Source organism: Crocodylus siamensis, chromosome 2, assembly GCF_052110815.1.
Source record: "Crocodylus siamensis isolate JL-2025a chromosome 2, ASM5211081v1, whole genome shotgun sequence".
NCBI classification, from domain to species: domain Eukaryota; kingdom Metazoa; phylum Chordata; order Crocodylia; family Crocodylidae; genus Crocodylus; species Crocodylus siamensis.
The window spans coordinates 121,093,506-121,115,175 of NC_143396.1; the positions used below are offsets into that span (position 1 = coordinate 121,093,506).

A 21,670-nucleotide genomic window follows, 5' to 3' on the forward strand; every position below is an offset into this window, starting at 1 on the left:
AATCTAAAATGGTCTGATAGCATTTTCTGACATCCTCTTCTTGTTCTTTCCTTGAAACCCTTCAGAACTCAACAGGCAGTTATCAAAGATCATATAAATTATAAGATGCTATGAAATCTATAGGTAGTAGCACAGATTACTGATAATGTTCATGATTTCTGTGTAGTTAAAATATTGAGATTCTTATAGGGAGTTGTAAAATTAGTAGGGATAATCTGTAAACAGTTTTACGAAAAATATTTTTCTGTTTTTATAGAAACTGCAAAATTTAATTAAACTTTCTGAGCATCTTTAAAAATTAGGTGCAGTATATCATATGTAGCTTCCTATTGAAGAAACACATTTAATCTTAAATATTTGCATTCTCAACATCTTAACTTTTTCATATTCAGCAGCAGTATTAGTAGCAGAGAGGAGGATTTGATAGCTCTTACACCAATTGCTAAGTTGAGGGAGGAAGAGGAGCAATCTGAGGTTGGCTAAATATCAACAAAATATTTGGTTTAAATGCATTTGTTTATAAATAGTGCTTGTCAAGGAAAAATCTGCAAGAACATTAACACATTTAAAATGTTTTGCTATTCCTGATAAGTGTTGAATCCTTATTTCTGTGGTGAATCAGAATTCTGCCTTTCTGTTTTGTTTTGCTTAAATGTTGATTCTTGATCTTTTTTTTAACAGAAAAGCCTTTGATGTTCAAAGAAAACAGTTTAGTAAGCTAAAGAAATTTATGATTTTACATGCTAGAGTTGATGGTGATTCTAAAAACAAAATATATCTTAAACTGAGCAGAAGGGAGCACTCTTCCATGTACAGCAAAGGTAAGTAAATCTGAGCGTCTCACTGGTAAGTTTAGAATTGACCTTGAAATCCCCCTGAACCAGCCAGTGCTATATGAGCTCCTCATTTAGCCTGAACCAAAGCTGTTCCCATTGTGTTCTTTATTTCTTGAGCATGGCACTGAGATGTATCCCAGGGTCCTTAGGAGGCCATTTTAAGAATTGGTGTGTGGATTACTTGTCTCATAAGGCAGATAAGGTTTTTTGGGTAAATGCAATATCTTTTATTAGACCAACTAAATAGTTGGAAAACTTTGTCCTTTGTAAGCTTTCGGGTACAAACACCCTTTTTCAGGCATAGGGAGAGTCTTCTGGTGTTTTGTATTCTCCTGGGTAGAATAGAAACCAATAAGCAAAGCACAGGTCTGAAAATGCAAATGAATTCTGCATTTTTTTGCAGTGAGGATCAGAGGCAATGGGAGATTATAGGTGAGACAGGTAGGTGTGTGGCAGAGGGAAGGGAGAAATGTTGACCTGGTGATAGACTGTAGCTGGTAAAATGTAGAGAGGCTACCTGGGGTTATCAGATGGCAGGCAGGTTATAATGTGCCATAAATCCAATGTCTATATTTGGTCTGTCATTTTTTTTGTATCCAGTAGATTTATGAAGTGAAGTTCATAGGCTTGTCTATGACAGGTGTTTTGTAAATTCCCTTTGAGGATTAAAACTGAGAGATAGGAGACGACCTAAAACAACCACTCTCTCTCTCTCCAAAGAGCAGCTGAGACAGAGAAAGTGGGATGCAAGAAACATTAGATACCAGGAACAGGGAATTTGGGTATTGCCCTTGGTGGACTTTCTGTCTCAAGACCTGCGTGCTTGGGTAAGCCCCGAACACTGCATGAAAGAGATCGCCAGGAGGTGAAAGGTGGACAGTGTGACTTCATACCTGGGGAATCCTGGATTCTAGTCCCTGCTGTCTGCCATTGTTCATGCATTTTGTAGTCATCATTGGAAAAAAAACCTGGAATAAATCTGAACCCAGAACTCCATGGTAGGAAGGCCTCCAAGTGAGCAGAGGGATTTATGGATTGCCATTTTAGACTAGCGTACAATCAGCTGAAGTCCTGTTTTAAGCATTTGTGATCTTTTTAGTGCTTTAGCAAAACAGTAGTTAAGTATAATTTGTTTATGGTTTGTGGTTGGCAATGAGAACTGCTCCTTTTAACAATTCATCTGAACTCCAAGTAGCCTGAAAAGCGTTAAAACTTTAGATGAGTCATAAGTCACTAAACACTAAAGTCACAGAGAAGAAACTTTAGCACATTAGTTCTGTACTTGATGTTATTTGTGGTAGCTCTAATAGAATTATTTGGTTACTCCCTTTTAAATAACTATACTAACAAATCTTTTAAAGCTTTGTAATTATCCCCTTTATTTTAATTGGTACTTATATTTTTTGTTCTAAAGGTTTAATTTGCAAAATAATAAACACCTATTATTATTTTCAAATCTACAGTAGCAAAAGTGTAGAAAAATGAAATTAATGGGTGTATTATTGTGGCAGATGATCTTTGGGTTGTTTCAAAGACACTCAACTTTGAACCCCTGGAAACTTTCATTGCATGCAGTGCTTTCTTTGGACCATCAACTAACAATGAAGTTGAATTATTGCCTTTGAAAGGCTTCTGCCCATCAAACTGGCACTCCAACAGTAAGTTTTTTGCTTAAAGATATTTTGTATATAACTATTATTTTTGATAGATGTGTGAGCAGTGACATAATACAAACTGGCCATTTCTCAAGCCTCAAATGTCAGTTTATGAGTATGTCGTATTTATAAAGCTCTGAGAGTTTCCTTCATCTGAAGATCTTAAAGTGCAAAGTATTTTTTTGATCAACTACTTAAAGCAGGGGCTGTCAATCAGGGATACTTTGATAGGTCCCAGAGGGCATGTGGGGACAGAGCACCGCCACCCCACATTGCTGCCTTACAGGAGCAGAGCTGGGACGGGGCGAGAGCAAGGCCGCATAGACACTGCGCTGCCACCACTCCGCCACTTGCCATGCTCCCGCTTCACATCTAGCCACTCCCTGCCACCCCTGCTCCCAGGGTACACTTACTAAAAAGGGGGCTGCTGGGGGTACACTTATTTAATAAGGTTGAAAACCCCTGATTTAAACAGTAGTAGCCTATTTATAATAAACCTTATTGCTGTTGAGTTACTTTTAATCAGCGAGTTTCTGAATGTAAACGTTGTTGATTCAAAATTGATACATCTTTAATGACCCAGTGTGCCCTATTTATTATATAATAAATGGTTCAAAAGTAAATGACATTGTCTTCCTCCTCTTTTAGATTAGTTCAGAGGCCTTTTAGTTTCACTTAGTATCTTTATTGCATTCTGCTGTTGGCATTTGTGTTATTTCTTAGAAGGAGAGGGAACCAGGTATGGAGAAGACGCTACAGGGGAGAGCTACAGAAAACCCAAGAAACTGACATATACGGGGGCAGGGAAAAGTTTAGACTAAAATTTGTGTTTTGTTAATGTTGCTTGAATTGCAGTAAAGCCATGAACGGGAATAAAGCAGTACTATCTGTTGTATGGTTGTACACTCCTTGGAAAAAGGCAAAAATGTACAGCTGCTTTGTAAACCCAGTGTAATATTAAAATTATACTCTTCAGTGCAAACATTGGAAAATTCAAAAGTTAGTTTTAACAGACTGAAGAGTCATTAAAAATACCACAATGCATATGTGCAGCATGGGCATACTAATATGCCTTTCAGAACCAGGGCCCCAAATTCAATGGTTTTGTCTGGAGGAAGAAGTATAGGGTTGGGCCCTTAACTCTTCCTGAGCCATGGATTATTTTTGTCTGGCTTTGCAGTTTTATTGTTGTGTGTTAGCATAGGATTTGTTTTTAGGGGTGCACCAATAAAGATTTTCTTGGCTGACACCATTAGCCGATTACCAACCAGCCATATTGGCTCATACTGATCCGATAGCCGATTTACAGGAATGCAGCCGGTCAGTGTGGAGAGCAGTACCCTGCAGGTTAATCTGTGTGGGAGAAGAGGAGTGAGGGAGGGAAGGGGCGTGGGGTTGCAGATAGAGGGAGGGACTGGAGCAGGGACAGACGCTGCCCAGCCAGGGAGGTGAATGGGACCCTGAGGCAGGTTGAAGGACAGAGCCACAGGCGGCTCATCTAGGTGGTGAGGGAGGAGCCTGAGGATGGGAGAGATGGAGTGGCTCCCCACTGCTACACACACTTCCAGGGAGGCATGGGGGACATGTTCCCCCTCGGATTTCTGCATGGGGCAGAGGCAGGCTGCCTGCTATGGGCAGGGGCCAGGGGCTGTGCCAGCTTCTTCCCAGTGTGGGGCTGGGACCAGGACAGGCTCAGCTGTGCAGGGTGGGCAGCAGCGGTGGCACAGGGAGGAGTGGCTATGGGGGGGCTAAGGTGAATTTTGGGGTGGTTGTAGCCCTCTAAGCCTCCCCCCAGTGCCTCCCTTGCTCGGAGCACTCTGCTCTGCTGCCTTTCCCTCAGGAGTCCTGCACCAGTCATGCACCTCCAGCCCACCCTACAGCATGGGGTCGCTGAGAGAAAGGCATCAGAGCAGAGTGCTCTGAGCAGGGACAGCACTAAGAACAGCTTGGAGGCTATAGCTACCCTGAAATTTCCTATAGCCCACATCCCCAAAATCACCCCTGACACTGCCACTGCCACCTGCCCCACACAGCTGAGCCAACCCAGTTCCAAGCCCCTCCACTGGGAAGAAGCTGGCGCAGCCCCAAGCCCACAGCAGGCAGCCTGCCTCCATCCTGCACACATCTGGAGGGACACATCCCCCCCCATGCCTACTCCAAGGGTGCATGCAGTGCAGGGAGGTGACTCCTCTCCCTCCTGCGCCCCCTGGATGAACTGCCCATGGCTCCATCCCGCTCCTGGCCCTGGGGTCCCATTCACCGCCCTGGCTGGGCAGCACCTATTCCTGCCCCTGCCCCTGCCCCTGCCCCACTCCCTGCCTCATCATGGGGGCCTTGATCTGCCCTCCCATGCCTCTTCTCTCCCCCATGCCCCTTCCCCTGTACAGACTTACTTGCAGGGCACTGCTCTTCAAGCTATCAGGCTGCATTCCTGGCCATGTGCATGTTGCAGCTGTGCGCATACACACAGCATTTATTGGTGAGGTTATTGGTTATACCAGCCAAAAAAGCTGATAATGTTAATTTTCCTTTTATCAGTGCCAATCCAATATATGACCAATATATTGTTGCACCTTTATTTTACACGTTCTTTCCAGTTTTTAAGACAAAATAATTTAAAAAACCCACCTTATTTGTGGCAATAGCAAAGAAAATGACTTCTGTAAGCAAGTCCAAAACACACAACATACTGTATTTACTTGAATACAAGCCAAGGTTTTCCCTCCAGTTGGTGTGGGGGGAAAAAAGGCTTCTTGTCTTATAATCAAATATAAGGAAATCTCATTAAATACATTGTCTATCATTAAACTGCTGTGAAAATTGGCATATGCTCAGCAATGGAAACCAACTATGAAGCTGATTAAATGGAGCCAACATTGAACATGACTATAAAACACATGGCCTACACTGGGCAAACACACTGATGGGAACCAACCACAAGGATAGATTAGCGGAGTCCATCTGAATAAGACATATGGAAATGCCCACTAAGCATAGTCTCCCCCCATGATCGACTATTTCAAGTCATGGTAAGCCACGACATTGCATACATATAAACCTCGTCTTTACTCCCACAGCTGAGCTGTGCCTTTCCCACTTCCAATGATTCCTGTTTCTTCACCAGCCTTAAATGCCTAGCATTTAACATCATGAAATAGGGCCCAAACAGTTCACCCAAAATCCCTGTCACCCACTGTCTTACCTTGGCTTATATCATTAGTATGGCCCCCACCTTCCATGGGGTGAAGGCAGACCAGGTTTTCCTGTATCTCATCTGTATATATATTTTTGGAGCATCCAAGGACTCATGATTACTCCGCGCTGGTCCGGTCCTGCAGGGACCAAACCAGGAAAGCCAAGGCTGCAGCTGAACTCCAACTAGCTTCAGGCATCAAGGACAACAAAAAGTCCTTTTTCAGATATGTGGGGAGCCGGAGGAAAAGCAAGGGCAATGTTGGACCCCTGCTAAACCAGATGGGGCAACTGACAACTGACGCCCAGGAAAAAGCCAACCTATTAAATAGGTACTTTGCGTCAGTCTTTCATCAGTCACACGGGATGCCCATGCCTGCTATGGGACAGGGAAATCTGGGTGATGGGGATCCCCTACCCTCCATCAATGCTGACCTCGTGAAGGAACACCTTGAGAAGCTGGATACCTTCAAGTCAGCTGGCCCTGACAATCTGCACCCCAGGGTACTCAAGGAGCTGGCGAGCGTCATAGCCCAGCCCCTGGCACGGATCTTTGAAAACTCCTGGCGCTCTGGTGTAGTGCCCGAAGACTGGAAGAAGGCCAATGTGGTGCCGATCTTCAAGAAAGGGAGGAGAGTGGATCCGGCTAACTACAGGCCCGTTAGCCTGACTTCTATCCTGGGGAAGATCTTAGAAAAGTTTATTAAGGAGGCCATCCTTGAGGGACTGGCCCAGGCTAACATTCTAAGGAACAGCCAGCACGGGTTTGTTGCGGGTAGGTCTTGTTTGACCAATCTCATTTCCTTCTATGACCAGGTAACCTATCACCTGGATAAGGGAGAAGAGATTGATGTCATATATCTTGACTTCAAAAAAGCTTTTGATCTGGTATCCCATGATCACCTCTTGGCCAAACTGCCCAGTTGTGGCCTTGGCTCCACCACGATCCGCTGGCTGGGAAATTGGCTTCGTGGTTGGACCCAGAGGGTTGTGATTGATGGCAGTCACTCATCGTGGTGCCCTGTGACCAGTGGGGTCCCTCGAGGCTCTGTCCTGGGACCCATACTGTTCAACATCTTCATTAACGATGTGGACATTGGAGTCAGGAGTGGACTGGCCAAGTTCGCCGATGACACCAAACTTTGGGGCAAAGCATCCACTCCAGAAGATAGGTGGGTGATCCAGGCTGACCTGGACAAGCTCAGCAAATGGGCAGACGAGAACCTCATGGTGTTTAACACTGAAAAATGCAAGGTTCTCCACCTTGGGAGGAAAAACCTGCAGCACCCTTATAGGCTCAGCAGTGCTACTACGTTGGTTAGCACTACAGAAGAAAGAGACTTGGGGGTCATCATTGACCACAAGATGAACATGAGCCTGCAATGCGATGCTGCGGCTAGTAAAGCGACCAAAATGCTGGCGTGCATCCATAGATGCTTCTCGAGCAAATCCCGGGACATCATTCTCCCCTTGTACTCGGGCTTGGTGAGGCTGCAGCTGGAGTACTGCGTCCAGTTTTGGGCTCCACAATTCAAAAAGGATGTGGAGAAGCTTGAGAGAGTCCAGAGGAGAGCCACGCGCATGATCAGAGGTCAGGAAAACAGATCTTACGATGACAGGCTGAGAGCCACGGGACTCTTTAGCCTGGAAAAGCGCAGGCTCAGGGGTGATCTGATGGCCACCTATAAGTTTATCAGGGGTGACCACCAGGATCTGGGGGAACGTCTGTTCACCAGAGCGCCCCAGCTGACTTCCTGCCCTTTGGGCAGGGGGCTGGACTCGATGATCTCCCGAGGTCCCTTCCAGCCCTGATGTCTTTGAAATCTATGACAAGAACACCTGGTTCCAGTCATGAGGTGGGGGGCTAATTAGCAGATAGATTCATAGATAGAGTCATAGATTTCTACGGTTGGAAGGGACCTGTTAGCTCATCGAGTCTGACCCCCTGCTTTGGGCAGGAAAGAGTGCTGTGGTCAAATGACCCCAGCCAGGTGTTTGTCTAACCTCCTTTTGAACACCTCCAAGGTAGGAGAAGCACCACCTCGCATGGATCTTTTGTAGGTGGTATCTGGAATACTTGCATCTACTGAGCAATGCTGAGCTGTGGAGTCACCATGGCTTGAAATGCTGTTGACCTGGGTGGAGCCACCCAACTTTTTTCCCTTAAATCTCCCCATCACCTGCCCCCTACTGCCTGTTTACCCACTGCTTCCTTCACTGTCTGCCCCTTGCTGTTTCCCCCACCTCCTGTCTCCCTACCATTGCTTTCCGTGATGCAGTGATGGGACAAATTTAAAACAATCTTCCAATAATTAGATTCTATATATGGAAAATAATTACAAATCTAATTATTGATTGGTTGCCTTAAATTCAGGATTGGCTTGTATTCAGGTAAATACTGTATATATGAGAAATGTTAATCAATTTTTCCTAATCACCGAATCTTGAACTTCAGCTACTTTTATGGTATCGGTCAGCAACTCTGTTTATATTATATTTCTATAGCAAAAAGTGCAGTCTAGCTAACCAGTCAACAAAATAACTGAATTTAATTTGCTAATGATTTTAAAAAAAAAGAAACAAATTTTTGGGTGGAGATCAAGCACAAAAACTTTCAGTTCCTTGTTCTTTTTGAACTGATGAAAGACTAAAATGAAAACAAGAGTTGTGACTCTAGCTGCAGCAATCACTATTACAGATGACGGGACCACATTTACAGACTGTACTGCCTATTGTGGAAAGACCCTAGAAAACATTGCAAGTGAACTTTAGATTTTGTGATCATCATGTCATTTTATTATACATTTGTTAGGTAAAATACTACATTGCATACTTTGTTTAAAAAAAACAAAAAACACTTAGATTTAGTCCACAGAAGTAAGCAAGCAATGCACTAAAATTGATCTGAAGAATACATAACATTGTTTTGTCTCTATACGCTAAGAGAAATTATAACCTATTTGTCTGATCAAAAACTGCTTTGAAAAATAGCCACTATGATCAGAGATTTAAAAAAATGGAAATACAGATGGTGTATTGATGGGCAACAGAATTTCGTATGAGAGAGGATAAGTTTTGAGGGTTCATAGCATGAATTAGATCTCTTTCAAAAGTTCATTTCCTACATTCCAAAGCCACTGAAATGTTTCCTTAAAATACTAGAGCAAATGGTGTGGTTTTTAATCCAAATTTGGATCCTGGAAAACGTTTCCTACTAAAGTCATAAATCACTCCTAGATGACAAGTATTTACTTAGCCGTAGAAATGAGTTGTATGCAATATCTTTGGAATTCTGACTGTTTTCTCTGGTTGACTTCCATTCTTGTTAACTTCCTTTATTATCTTTCACAGTAATTGTTCATGCTTTGCTGGTTTGTAATGCCAGCACTGAGCTCACCTGTTTGAGAAATATGCAGGAATACTTCAATCCAAATAGTTTACCAATACTACAGTGTTTACTAAAAATGTAAGTAATAAGCATTACTACTTTCATGATGCTGCTCATATACAGATTGAAGTAGGTGTGGAAAGAACAAGCAAGCATTCCTTTGGGATATCTGTATTAAAAGCAGCCAAGAAGAATTTAAAGCAGGATTATATTGTTCCTCAATAAATGAAGTGACGTTAGTTCACATCTAATGAATTGAGGGTGAAAACTAATCCCTTGCTTAAATCTCATTTAAGATTTGAATAAAGGTTTAGACTTATTTGCAACTCATTCCGTATAGTCTGGAGATTATAATATTATGTTTCGTAATGACCACTCATTTAGTAGAACAACTTTTAAAGTTCTGTTAATTTGATTTCATTGATTTAAGTTCCATTTGTCTGGGGGTTGCTGATACTCCTGTTCAGAATTTAAAAACCAAGACATTCCTGGGGCTAGATTTGGCCTGGGGAACCATGTCCCAGGTACAGGCTGGGGACTGACAGGCTAAGCAGCAGCTCTGAAGAAAAGGACCTGAGAGTTTCAGTGGACAGTTAGCTGAATATGAGCCAGCAGTGTGCCCTTGTTGCCAAGAAGGCTATTGGCATACTGGGCTGCATTGGTAAGAGCATTGTCAGCAGATCAAGGGAAGTGATTTTTCCCTTCTGTTCGGCACTGGTGAGGCCACTTTTGGAGTACTGTGTCCAGTTTTGGCCCCTCGCTACAGAAAGGATGCAGACAAATTGGAGAGGACAACAGAGGGCAATGAAAATGGTTAGGAGGCTGGGGCACATGACTTCTGAGGAGAGGCTGAGGGAACTAGGCTTATTTAGTCTTCAGAAGAGAAGACTGAGAGGATCTAATAGCAGGCTTCAACTGCCTTGAAGGGTGGTTCCAAAGCAGATGGAGCTGGACTGTTCTCAGTGGTGGCAGATGACAGAACAAGGAGCAATGGTCTCAAGTAGCAGCAAGGGAAGTTTAGGTTAGATATTAGGAAGAACCTTCTCATGGGGAGGGTAGTAAAGCACTGGAACACATTACCTGGGAGGTTGTGGACTCTCCTTCCTTGGAGGTTTGTAATACCTGGCTAGACAAAGCCTTGGCTGAGATGGTATAGTTGGGCTGGGATGATATAGTCCTGTTTTGAGCGGGGGGTTGGACTAGGTGACCTCTTGAGGTCCCTTCCAATTCTGATTTTCTATGATTGTTTGTCATCTGGCCTGCAGGGCTCCCCATGGGTCTGGAAATTTGGTAGCAGGGCATGGTGTCAGTGTTAATTCTTGCTCCCTTGCTGCCAGATTTCTGGACTTGTGGGCCAGGTAGTGTGGCCCTGTGTGCTAAATTATTGGGCACAGATTGGGTTGGTGTATGCAGTTCCTTTGTGGCCAGATCTGGGGCAGGGCTGGTATGGAAGAATGCCCACAGACTGGCCCCATGCCACACATCTAGCCCACGGTGCTGGGAGATTGGGCAGTACAAGTGTACACAAGTTAGCACATCTGTACCACAAATTTCAGATGACCCTTATTCAAATATGTAAAAATCAAACTAACTAACAATATGTTCCTAATATTCTGTAAGGTGGTGTTTACTGACGGTGCTCCTTCCCATGTGTTAAAACTAGGCACCCTTTTGTCTAGCAAACAGAAAATCTATTGAGTCAAAGCAGCAATCATTTTATAGTTTGTTCTTTTTATTTAAAGCACACTATATATTAGTCTCTAGCCCAAATGTTTATTTGCGTTATTTGTAATACTATTTGAAAATATTTGGCAGCCATATAAAGATTTTAGTGACTTTAGTATGAATACCCTTTTTTCTATGTTGATGTTAATACAGACCGCAATAATGAAATAATTTTTCCACCATTTTTATTTTAAAGTATGCTCCAGTTCTCACTTACTGTGATGTTTTTCTCCCTTAGAACGGTACTTTCCCATGCATGTATATGTGTGTATGCAGGTAAAATTAATACAGTGTAAATTGTGCATTGATTCATTTTGTAGCAATAAGTTTGAAATAACTTTACTTTTCTTTTGGCTATTGTGGTTTTTTAGGCCATTCAATACTGAACACGCAAATAATAGTGTCAACAAAAGGAAGTTTATTCCACCAGCCTTGAATACAAAATGTTCAATGGTTTGGGGCTTACTCAGTCCAGAAGTAACACTGGCACTGGCTGAAAAGATGATCCAGCAATTCCAGCTGAACATGGATCAAGCTAGAGCACTGATTCAAATAGCTCAGATGATGTCTTCACCTGAAACCAGTGCAGAAAAGGAAGAACAGCAGGTCAACCCCATCACAATCATACATGGTAAATAATGAGGAGTTATACAAATTAAAGCTTTTATTTTTTATTATCCCTTTAGCTCCTTTATTGCACACACACATGTCCAAAAAGATGATTGATTACTTGATCTATGCCAGTGCAAGTGAAACGCTTGGACCTAAAGTCTTTCAGTGCTAAGCCAATAGACTGGCATTCTATTCTGTTAAGTGTGTACACTTACCATGCAATATAGAAGGAGAGAGCTGTCCTTATGCCCCTGCCCTCATGCATCAAACACCTTTTGTAAATCCAGGCCCTCTCCTTTTCTTAAAAAGTCCTAAAGGGCGGCAGAATCAGGGTTTGTAACTTTTACATACTCCTATCAGTTTTTCTCATTACAAAGTAATGAGCATTTCCTGCATCATACTGTGCACTGGCTTTGCTAAATAACTCTGAAACTTTCTTGATTGTGCCTTTGTTCTTAATCACTTTTGCCTCCTTACTGTCTTTACCTTTCATTGCATTGTGTCTAAAATAGCTAGCAAAATCTTCAGTGCAGAGAGATGTTTTTTCTCATACTTAACAGGACCCATTAGTTATTTGGATAATAAAATAAAGGCATTAAAAATAACGTTACATCAGTACACTTTTGTCAAGTTACCTATATTTAAAAATAAATTATTATGCATTGAACATTTACAGCCATCTATGCTGCTTCTATTAACTTATAATGAGTATTTATAGAGAGTATTATCTATGAGTATAATGGATGGCATCTGGCTGGGGGCATCTGACCCCAGTACTCTTTCCTGCCTAGGCAGGGGGTCAGATTCGAAGATTTGTTGAGGTCCGTTCTGACCCTAGCATCTCTGAATCTACGAGTAATATTAGTCATCTCTTCGCTTCCATAATTCCCTTTCTGTACTTCAAGACATGATGCAAAGCCATGCTTTGCAAACAATCCTGTTGCATTCGTTTCTTGAAATAATTTGTACTTTGGTGAACTTCAGGCTTGCCATATTTATTTTGGTTGTCAGGATGACTTAGTTTACTTGTCCCTCTAGTTCAGGGGTGCACAAAATACAGCCTGTGGGCCCTTGGCCCACCAAGGGATTTTTTCTGGCTCATGGTGGGTCCCTTGGCTCATGGTGGGTCCCTTGGCCCTGGTAGGCACAGGTGTCAGGGCATCTCAAACCATGGCATAAGTGGCCAATCCTGTTACCTGTTGGTGCACAGTGGGGCTGTGGTGGCATGGCAGCTGGATTCTGCCCAGTTGCTGCTCTCAGTCCACCCCAAACTCACCACTGGGGATGCTGGATGGAGATAGCAGGCAGGCGGTCAGAGTCTCCATGGAGACCAGCCCAGGATCTCAGTTGGCAGGGTGCGCTTGGCTGAGCAGATGCGATGTGGCCACAGGTGCGTGGGGGTCAGTGGTGAGACTGGTGCTGAGACTGGGATCGTAGGGTAGTGACAGCATAGGGATGGGCCCTGTGATTCCAGACCCAGCTGCTCTCCTCCTGAACATGGCCCCATCCCATCTTCCTTGCCAAGTATGCCCTGCCTGTGGGGGTCTCAGGCTGGTCTCTATGGAGACCCTGCCCACCCAGTATGTCCAGTGCCCCCAGCAGTGGAGGGTAGGGTACCAATTGATTCAGCCCCCCCATCACACTGGGCTGGGTCAACACCACCCTTGCCACCCACAACAGCTCACTAAAACACCTTAAGTGTCCTTCCAGCCCAGATAATTGTATATCCTTGCTCTATTCCATATCATTTCAAACAATAAACTCAAAGCTCAGGTCAGCAGGTTCCCTAGCACTGTGTGTAGTTCATGAAGTGATATGCTTCTGAAGGAAGCCCTGATATAGAAGTCTCACCTGAATACTTCAAAAAACCACTTCATGAAGTGTCCCCTGAAATTCTTCACTTGTGACCTTGTATTTTTCTTCTAAAACAATAGGTGTTTTTGGAGCTGGAAAGAGCTATTTGTTGTCTGTTGTGGTCTTATTCCTGGTACAAGTCTTTGAAAGCAGTGAAGTGAGTAAGGGCCCACGGCCAACTCCATGGAAGCTTTTGATTGCTGCTTCTACTAATGTTGCTGTTGACAGGGTACTTCTTGGGTAGGTAATATTGAATTAAGGTGCTTTGGGCGTGCGTGTTCCACAGGTAGCAAATATGTCACATCTCCATGTAAAGATTAATCTGGGTCCCAGCTCTGCCGCCCCCACCCCGCCCCCCCAACTAGCACAGCCAGTTAGTAATGGAAAAGATGCACGCTGCATCCTTCTCAGGAGTGGCACAGCAGCAGTGGAGAGAGGTGAAGCCTGGAGACCCCAACCACTGCAGCCACAAAAGCAATGATGGCTGCTGGCTGGAAGCCTGTGGGTTACGTGTTAACCCCTTCTGGGTCATGTGTGGCCTGTGCGCTGCTAGTTGGATGAACCTGCTCTAGAGAAAGGACAAGAGAAGAACCTTGTGTGGAACTGGGGCATCAAGTATGGGAGAAGGTAGGGTAAAGGGGTAGGGATTACATGACTTCCCGAGGTCTCTTCCAGCCCTACTTTTCTATGATTCTATGAAATTACTAGCAAACTACACCACAAAGTAAGATGGGCAGATCACACAACACACTTCAAATGGGTGACAGTGTAGCTAGCAAGAGGGTAGGGAAGGTAGGGTAAGACTGTCATGGTGACAGTCAGTTGTGTATTCTGATATACACAGTGAACAGAATATTAAGTGGATTTGAGCTGTGTTAATTTTGGGTTGAGTAGAACATTTGAAGGAAAACTAGAAGCGTTGGGAAGAAGTTGGAAGAGGTTAAGGTGTGATAAAGTTTGTAGGACTGGAAGATAAGCATGAATGGAGGGGCAGGGATAAGATAATAGGAGATTAATAGCATTCTTGTAAGAGGACTCCTATGAGACGCATAACAAGTAAAATTCATCTACAGCTGTCAAAATGAAGTAACTGCATTTTGTACTATATAAAATGCTTGCATTACTTCATGTGATAAATCGGCTGCAAAAAGTTTGTGTTAACAAGTATTTGGATGTAAACCTCTCAATAGTATTTTGAATGCAAGTTTCTCATTTTATTCCATTAAAACATTAAATTTTGTCTCTTGTGTTCTTCTTTCCCCAAAGACTACTCAACCTTGGGTTTGAGGACTTTATCCGAGTGGGAAGTATTAGGAAAATTGCCAAGCCAATTCTTCCACACAGGTAAGCATGTTAAATTCTTTAGGGCACTGGATAGGTGATAAGACTGGTAATAGTGTATAATATTGTAAGAAATATAATGTGAAAGCAATGGAAACATGATTGTAATGTGTTTTTTCAGCAACTGTTGATTATAGTGGGTCAGTGTTGATCTGTTGCTGAGTAGAGATAGAACTTTTGAGTGAAAAAAAGGAGAGCAGAATGAATGATTTTAAATGACAGGCTCAGGGGATAGGAAAATACATAACAGAAGGAGGCAGGGCTGAAAAGATTTTACTGACAGTGATAAGCAGTTGAGGGAGGTGAGCATGAGTGTAGAGCTGAGAAAGTGGAGAGAATTATGGGTTTTACATCTATAACAGTCTTCTAGAGTTATATTAGTATAAAATTGTTTGGCTTTGTCCACTTATCACTTAGGCTTCAGCTGACTTTTAAATGGATATAAACAGCATATAAAAGATTGAACTGCAGCACAGTTTGAAAATATTTATTGCAAAAAGTTGTTAGCTACTCAGAATCACCAGCTGAGTATTGCTTAATTTGCACAGAGGGGGTATACATTTGCTATTTGCAGTCAACCAATGCTCCGTGGTACTGTTGTATAATTATGTTCAGAGGAGATTCTGACTTAGAGGTGTTCAGTCATAGTTTAAAGTTTCTTCTCAGCTCCCAGGACAGTTCACTCATCAAGTCAGTCATTGGACAATTCACTCATTATATATCTTTTTATGCAGTTTAAAATGGGGATAATACTTACCTATCTCACTTTGGTATTGGGTAAACTAGTTAAAGTTTATAAAGCACTACTGAAGTACTAAACATGATTATTTCACTCTTGCATGTTCACTAAGTTCAAAAATCAGTTATAATTATTTTGTGATATGAGTTATGTATACTGTCTTTTAAAGCTTACATGCTGGCTCAGGAAGTGAAAATGAACAATTAAAGGAACTGCTTGCCTTGATGAAAGAAGATTTAACACCAATAGAAAAGATACATGTGAGGAAGAGTATTGAGCAGCACAAGCTGGGAACAAATAAAGCTATACTACAACAGGTACTAACAGAATGTTTTAAGAAAGAGTGAATATTTGGACCACTGATAGGGACACTTGTGAACTGTGACTAAGTCTAGAAAATTTTATCCCTAAAGAAATTCATTCCAGCAAGTTGAAAGCACCTGAGAAAGTGAGAGTATAGGGGGTGTTTTTAGTTGAAGCTGGAATTCAGTGTTGCTATGTAGATAATGCAGTACTATCTGTGTTGCAAACGCCTATATTCATAATGCTCTGTTGTCAATTATCTATTTTGTAAAGTTTGTATTGAATAATCTGTCTTCTCTCTTCCTTTCTGCTCATGACAAAGGTAAGAGTGGTTGGAGCAACCTGTGCTGCCTGCCCATTCCCTTGTATGAATAACCTTAAGTTTCCACTGGTGGTGTTGGATGAATGCAGTCAGATGACAGAACCTACTTCTCTGCTCCCCATTGCCAGGTACAGTCAGTCTTTTATGTTTTTGTTCAGAGGTGTATTTAGGTGATGGCAATGCAACTCTATAATGACTAGATTTTTTTTTAAAGAATGTGATTAACTCAGACTCTCAGACTATTAGAAAGCAAGACTAATTAAGGGTTAAATTCTCCTCTTGAATGGGTGCACTTGCTGTCCATTTAATTCCATAAGGAGGGAACTCAGCACAAAACAAACTACCAAGTATATAAAGAACCATATTTTTATAAATATGGAAGTAACTCAAATTACATATAGAGCAGTGGGTTTTCAACCAGGGTGCCATGAGACTTTCAGGGGAGCTGGCAGCTCCAGTGCATCCAAATGGAACTGTCTGGCATACCTTGGTTTTCAAGAAGGGCATGCAGGGTGGATTGGGAAGGTGCTGCAGCAGGAGACCTCTGCTGCATCTCCTGATCTGTCTATCATGTCCGTTCCTGGAAACAAAGGTGCAGGGGGCAGTTCTGCCTGACCAACCAGGACATGAACCTGGGCGCTAACCATGGGGAGAGCACTGCATTGCAGACAGGGGGCAGTGGTATAACAGGGCTGGGGAAGGAAGAACAAACAGGGCATTAGCCCTGGTGCCCACTTAGAGGGCCCTCTGCTGCAACAGGGGCAGTTCTGCATTGTCTGGCTGTAGAAGCTGGTCAGGTGCAGTCCAGTGCTTAGTAGAGTTTCTGGGGAGGGAAAGAGGATGGAAAAACAACCTCCATCCCCAGGCTCTGCCATGGGAGGTGGAGCCCTGCCTCTGGGGTAGGGAGATGAATGTGGCACCAGAAGTAGCCCCAGGGAGCCCATCCTCCTGCCTGCTTCTCAGCAGCCCATGCCCGTGTCCATGCCCAAGCTGTTGCTGTTCAAGTAAGAAGAGCCCTGATAGATAAAACTCTTCCTCTCCACTTCCTTACAGTGATCAGCACACTTCCTGCCTCCCCTTGCTGAAAGAGGTTCAGTGCTCCCTGTGGAGGTGCTGGAGTGACAGCAGGGGATCTGTGTTTAGCACAGGCTCACCCACAGGCTGTTTGCTCTGGCTGTTTAGAGGAGCTGAGCCTGGCCAGAGTCAGGATTTCCCCTTGACGCCTGACTTCCAGGCCCCCACTGTCCAGCAACAGCTCCCAAGTTAACTTTAATTTGGTTGTGGCTGTGAAAAGGTTTCTGCAGCCAGAATCTACCTGCAGATCCTGGCACCTGTGAGAGTTAATGGAGGGAGAGCATGAGTGAGTCTGAGGCAACTGCAAGCCTGCAGCCCCTGGGGAGAGCCCACACTGTAGCAGATAAGACTCTGCCTGCCCTCCCCACCCATCTTACACTCTTAGCACAACTCCTTCCCCCCTGCTCTGTCCCCAGGACACAGAAATAACTAATTTTGTTGCTGGAACAGTGGTTCTCAACTGTCAAATTCAGAAAAATTATGGAAGGCCTCAGGTCTAAAAAGGTTGAGAACCACTAGAGTCACTGTTTTGTATTTTATCTGAAATACTCATTGTAGGTTTCAGTGTGAAAAGTTGGTCCTAGTTGGAGACCCGAAGCAGCTACCACCAACTATCCAAGGATCTGAAAGTGCTCATGAAAATGGATTAGAACAGACTCTCTTTGACCGGCTTTGCTTGATGGTGTGTACTGCTAAGCTGTCTTTTAAAAGATGTGGGATAGAATCCTGGGTTCAATGAAGTCAATAAAAGTTTAGTCTTTGACATCATTGGAGCCAGGATTTCTTTTGGATATTCTCTGCAGCAGAGTTCATATGATTGCATTTTGCTTTAAATGTAATTTTGAGAGAGTAACTTTTTAAAAAAAGATGGCTTGATTGGGATTTTTGATACAGATATTATGGATAAGTACAGCTGTTACACATCGCATAGTAAGCACACAGGAAGTGCTCTATACCCATAACTGAACAGACATTCGCAGCACATAGAGCGCTTTAAAAATGGCAGATCTTGCTCTGGGTGGATGTGGTATCAGACAAAAGCATTTTAGGTTAGAGTGCTTTATCAAATGTCTGTACCACATCCCATCCCTACTCAAGTTAGGTCACAGTCCAACAGCTGTGTGGGTGCCCCCCCAGCTTGCTTGGGTCTTATGGGGGTGGGGGGCTGGGTCCATGTGCCAGGGGAGCTCTGTTACCCCACCCCCAGTTCCTAGCATGGCAAAAAGATGTGCATGGGTCCAAGCTGAAGCTGTCAAGAGGCTGGGGTGCAGGGAATGGAGCCCCCCGCCACGTGGACTGGACCTGAGCTACCAAGCTGGAGGTGGCCTGTATGGCAGCATTCCCCTCCCCCCCCCCAGCTGCTGCTGACAGCCACCAGCTGGGGGGGAGTAAAAACACCCCCTATACTATCACTTTCTCAGGTGCCTTCAGTTTGCTGGAATGAATTTCTTTAGGCATAAAATTTTCTAGACTTTGTTACAACTTGCTGGCCTCAGCCAGTGCAGGTCGCTTCTGTGCCACAACCTCCATAATGGTGAACATCAGTTCTTTTTGCTCCTGCACTAATCTAGGGTGCTTTGAGCACTTCTGCCTCAGGCTTTTTGAACATTTTCACTTAGCCTCTTTGTCTATGATGTAACAGTACATACAAACTTGACATTTGTTTCTGAGTGTAACAGCACTTTCCTACTGGCACTCCCAGTTTCTCCCCTCCAATATGTGCATGCAGTTTTTCCACAAATCTGCAGGAATGTAACCTATGAATCCTAATAGTTTAGTGCCATTACTTTTAACCATAGTCTAAGTAAGAATTAAGTTATTACAGAAATCGTTGCTGTCTGTGTGTATTTGATGTTATTTTACCACAGTTTGACTATGAATTAGTTATTTTAATGTGTTTCATTTTTTTTTCTGTGTTGTTATTCCCTAGGGTCATGATGCTGTAGTTCTTAGAACACAGTATCGCTGTCATCCCGCTATTAGTGCTGTAGCCAGTGACCTGTTCTACGAAGGAAATCTGTTGGATGGCATTTCAGAGATGGACAGAAGTCCTCTACTGGATTGGCTTCCAATACTATGTTTCTATAATGTCAATGGAGCAGAGCAGGTAAGACCTATTTAAATAACTTTTGTACTAGTTGGTAGATACCTTGGCTTTTGATTTTTCCGTCTTGTGTTTAAAGTTTTTGCATTGTCCTTGGACACATTATTCATTGCAGCAAAATTAGAAGTCTTTTTTCTTATCCTCAGATTGAAAGAGATAACAGCTTTTATAACATGGCAGAAGCTTATTTTTCAGCCAAGCTTATCCAGTCTCTGATTGCAAGTGGAATAGAAGGGTCCATGATTGGTGTGATTACACTATATAAATCACAGATGAATAAGGTATGGGCTACACACCTCAAAAGAAGTTTCAATAAGCAATTTATTTCTTTCTTAAAATTAGGTTTTTAGATTAGGAGTAAAGATTTTTATGGTTTTGCTCTTTTGGAAGAAGCCAATCTTGTTATAAATAGTCTCTGAAATGAGCAATCTAGATTTTTCCCTTGCTCAGGATTCAGATTTGAGGAAGAAGTGCTGAGTAGACGGATCAAAGTTTTGGTTTCCTGTCACACAAATGGAGTTAAGCTTGTTTGACTTTGCCAATAAATAAATTATTTAATTCAAATGCATTTGATATAGTAGTTTTTTGTCTAAAAATTTTGGGCTCACTTTTTCCTCCAGCACCTAGCCTAGGTTGTAGAAAACTGACAAGTAATACAGTAGACCCTCACTGATTTTCATTAATAGATCTGTTGTGAATTGATGTTTATGACAGGAATGGAATCATGGTTGATGGTACTTTATATTGACAGGGAGTTGTATGTATTTGTCACCATGTCCTCATAAAGTCTGGCTCAGTTGATTTAACTGAGGTTCTACTGCAGTGCGTGTTCAGTAGTTACACTTTCTTATCTTTTTAATAAGATTAAGTGAAGACTCATCAGTATTTTTGTTAGTCATGAATGTGGATGTTAGTCATGCCTAACATGTGAATGGCATAATTATAAAACCAATTTGACCATGCTCTTTATTCCACAGGTTAATAATTTACTTAGTGGTATACACTCTGATGCTCATGAAATTAAAGCTGTCCAGGTTTCCACTGTAGATGCATTCCAAGGAGCAGAAAAAGAGATTATTGTTTTGTCATGTGTGAGGACAAGACAAGTTGGATTCATAGACTCAGAAAAGAGAATGAATGTTGCACTGACAAGGGCAAAAAGGCATTTGTTGATTATTGGAAATCTCGGCTGTTTGAGTAAGAACAAACTCTGGGGAAGAGTAATTCACCATTGTGAAGGTAAAATACTAACATTTAAAAAAAATTAAAGCCACGTGTCTTAATTTTCAATGTATTGTTATTGCTGTAATAAATTATTCTGCATTTTATTTAAATGTCCAAAGTTTATCTGCCAAATATATTAGTTATAGCAACCAGAAAAAATGTTCAGTTATGGGGCTGCTCTTCATTCTAATGTTAACTGGTAATCAAAGAGTTTTCATACTCATCTTCTTTTGGGAAGAAGCTCTGGTCTTAATAGCAGTTTTCTCTGCCTCTGCAAGAATGAGTTTGGTGCAGAGAAGAAACAAAATCCACTGTGAGACCCCCTGAGATTTCTCCACAGAGTCAGAGTGGAGTCACTTTGGTAAAGGGGCCTGAAGCCTCTATGAACTTTGCAACTCAAACCCCAGCCCAAACCCCTAAACAGTATACCAGGCTAGCCTTGCCTGCTAAACATTTTTCCAAGTAGAAAGATCTTTACAGTTCATCCAGAAGATGTCCAAGATGGGATTGTTCGAGGCCTAAAGGGACAGGGAGTTCCAGAGCTGAGGAGTGACCTCGGAGACTGTTGTAGGTCTTTATGACACTTCTGTCCATTTTTTTTCATGTCTTGAGCAGCAAAATAGTTAATAGTGAAATAACATTGGTACCTAAATTGTCCTAGCTGAAGTGGGACAGAGTTCAAAGTCCAAATCATTACTTATTTATATCATGTTTTAAAAGTTTTCTTTGAAGTTGTAAAGGGAAAAGACCTTTTATGGAAACTGAGATTTTTGAAGTACATTTGACAAGGTCTATCTTGATTCCCATGCCTGAGCTAGTTATTTATCGTGCCACGAATAAGACGCAATAAACAACTAGGCACTATAGTGTTAGGGGTTACTATAGAAGCCCACAGCTCGGGAGGAGAAGGTTAGAACTGCTGCAAGAGAAGAGCAGATACCAGTTCTGCTCACTTGATTAGTGTAACTACTAGGGCTGTGCAAAGCTTCTGTCCCTGATTTGATTTGGTGGAGATTTGCCCCGATTTGGTGGCCAAATCTCTGAATCCAAATCAAATCAGAGGACCCTTTAATATCTCCAAATCGAATCGGAACCCTCTGATTTTGATTTGGAAAGATTTGGCAGTTTGGACATAAACAGAGCTTGAAATGTTTTTTCTACATAGCTCTAGGTAGCAGGCTTCTGAATGCTGTGATGCTGGGGCACATGAAGTGTCCCACAGGAGCACAGGGGGCTCCCCAGTGCACTTGGCAGGAAACTTGGAAGTGGACCAGAAGCACTTCCGTGTCTGCCAGGAAACA

General features: G+C 42.7%; 1 protein-coding gene across 2 annotated transcripts in view; it reads left to right on the forward strand.

Annotated features, from left to right (window-relative positions):
* The window catches only part of ZGRF1 (zinc finger GRF-type containing 1), a 53,571-nt gene that overhangs the window by 27,861 nt on the left and 4,040 nt on the right, over positions 1-21,670 (forward strand). For both annotated transcript variants that reach the window (XM_090036677.1, XM_090036676.1), the window contains 12 exons: positions 682-821; positions 2,348-2,494; positions 9,035-9,149; positions 11,168-11,427; positions 13,343-13,502; positions 14,529-14,606; positions 15,512-15,659; positions 15,968-16,095; positions 17,600-17,723; positions 18,972-19,148; positions 19,292-19,426; positions 20,123-20,384. In XM_090036677.1, coding sequence (XP_089892803.1) covers positions 682-821; positions 2,348-2,494; positions 9,035-9,149; positions 11,168-11,427; positions 13,343-13,502; positions 14,529-14,606; positions 15,512-15,659; positions 15,968-16,095; positions 17,600-17,723; positions 18,972-19,148; positions 19,292-19,426; positions 20,123-20,384 — 1,874 coding nt within the window. The remainder of the gene's footprint in view (positions 1-681; positions 822-2,347; positions 2,495-9,034; positions 9,150-11,167; positions 11,428-13,342; positions 13,503-14,528; positions 14,607-15,511; positions 15,660-15,967; positions 16,096-17,599; positions 17,724-18,971; positions 19,149-19,291; positions 19,427-20,122; positions 20,385-21,670) is intronic.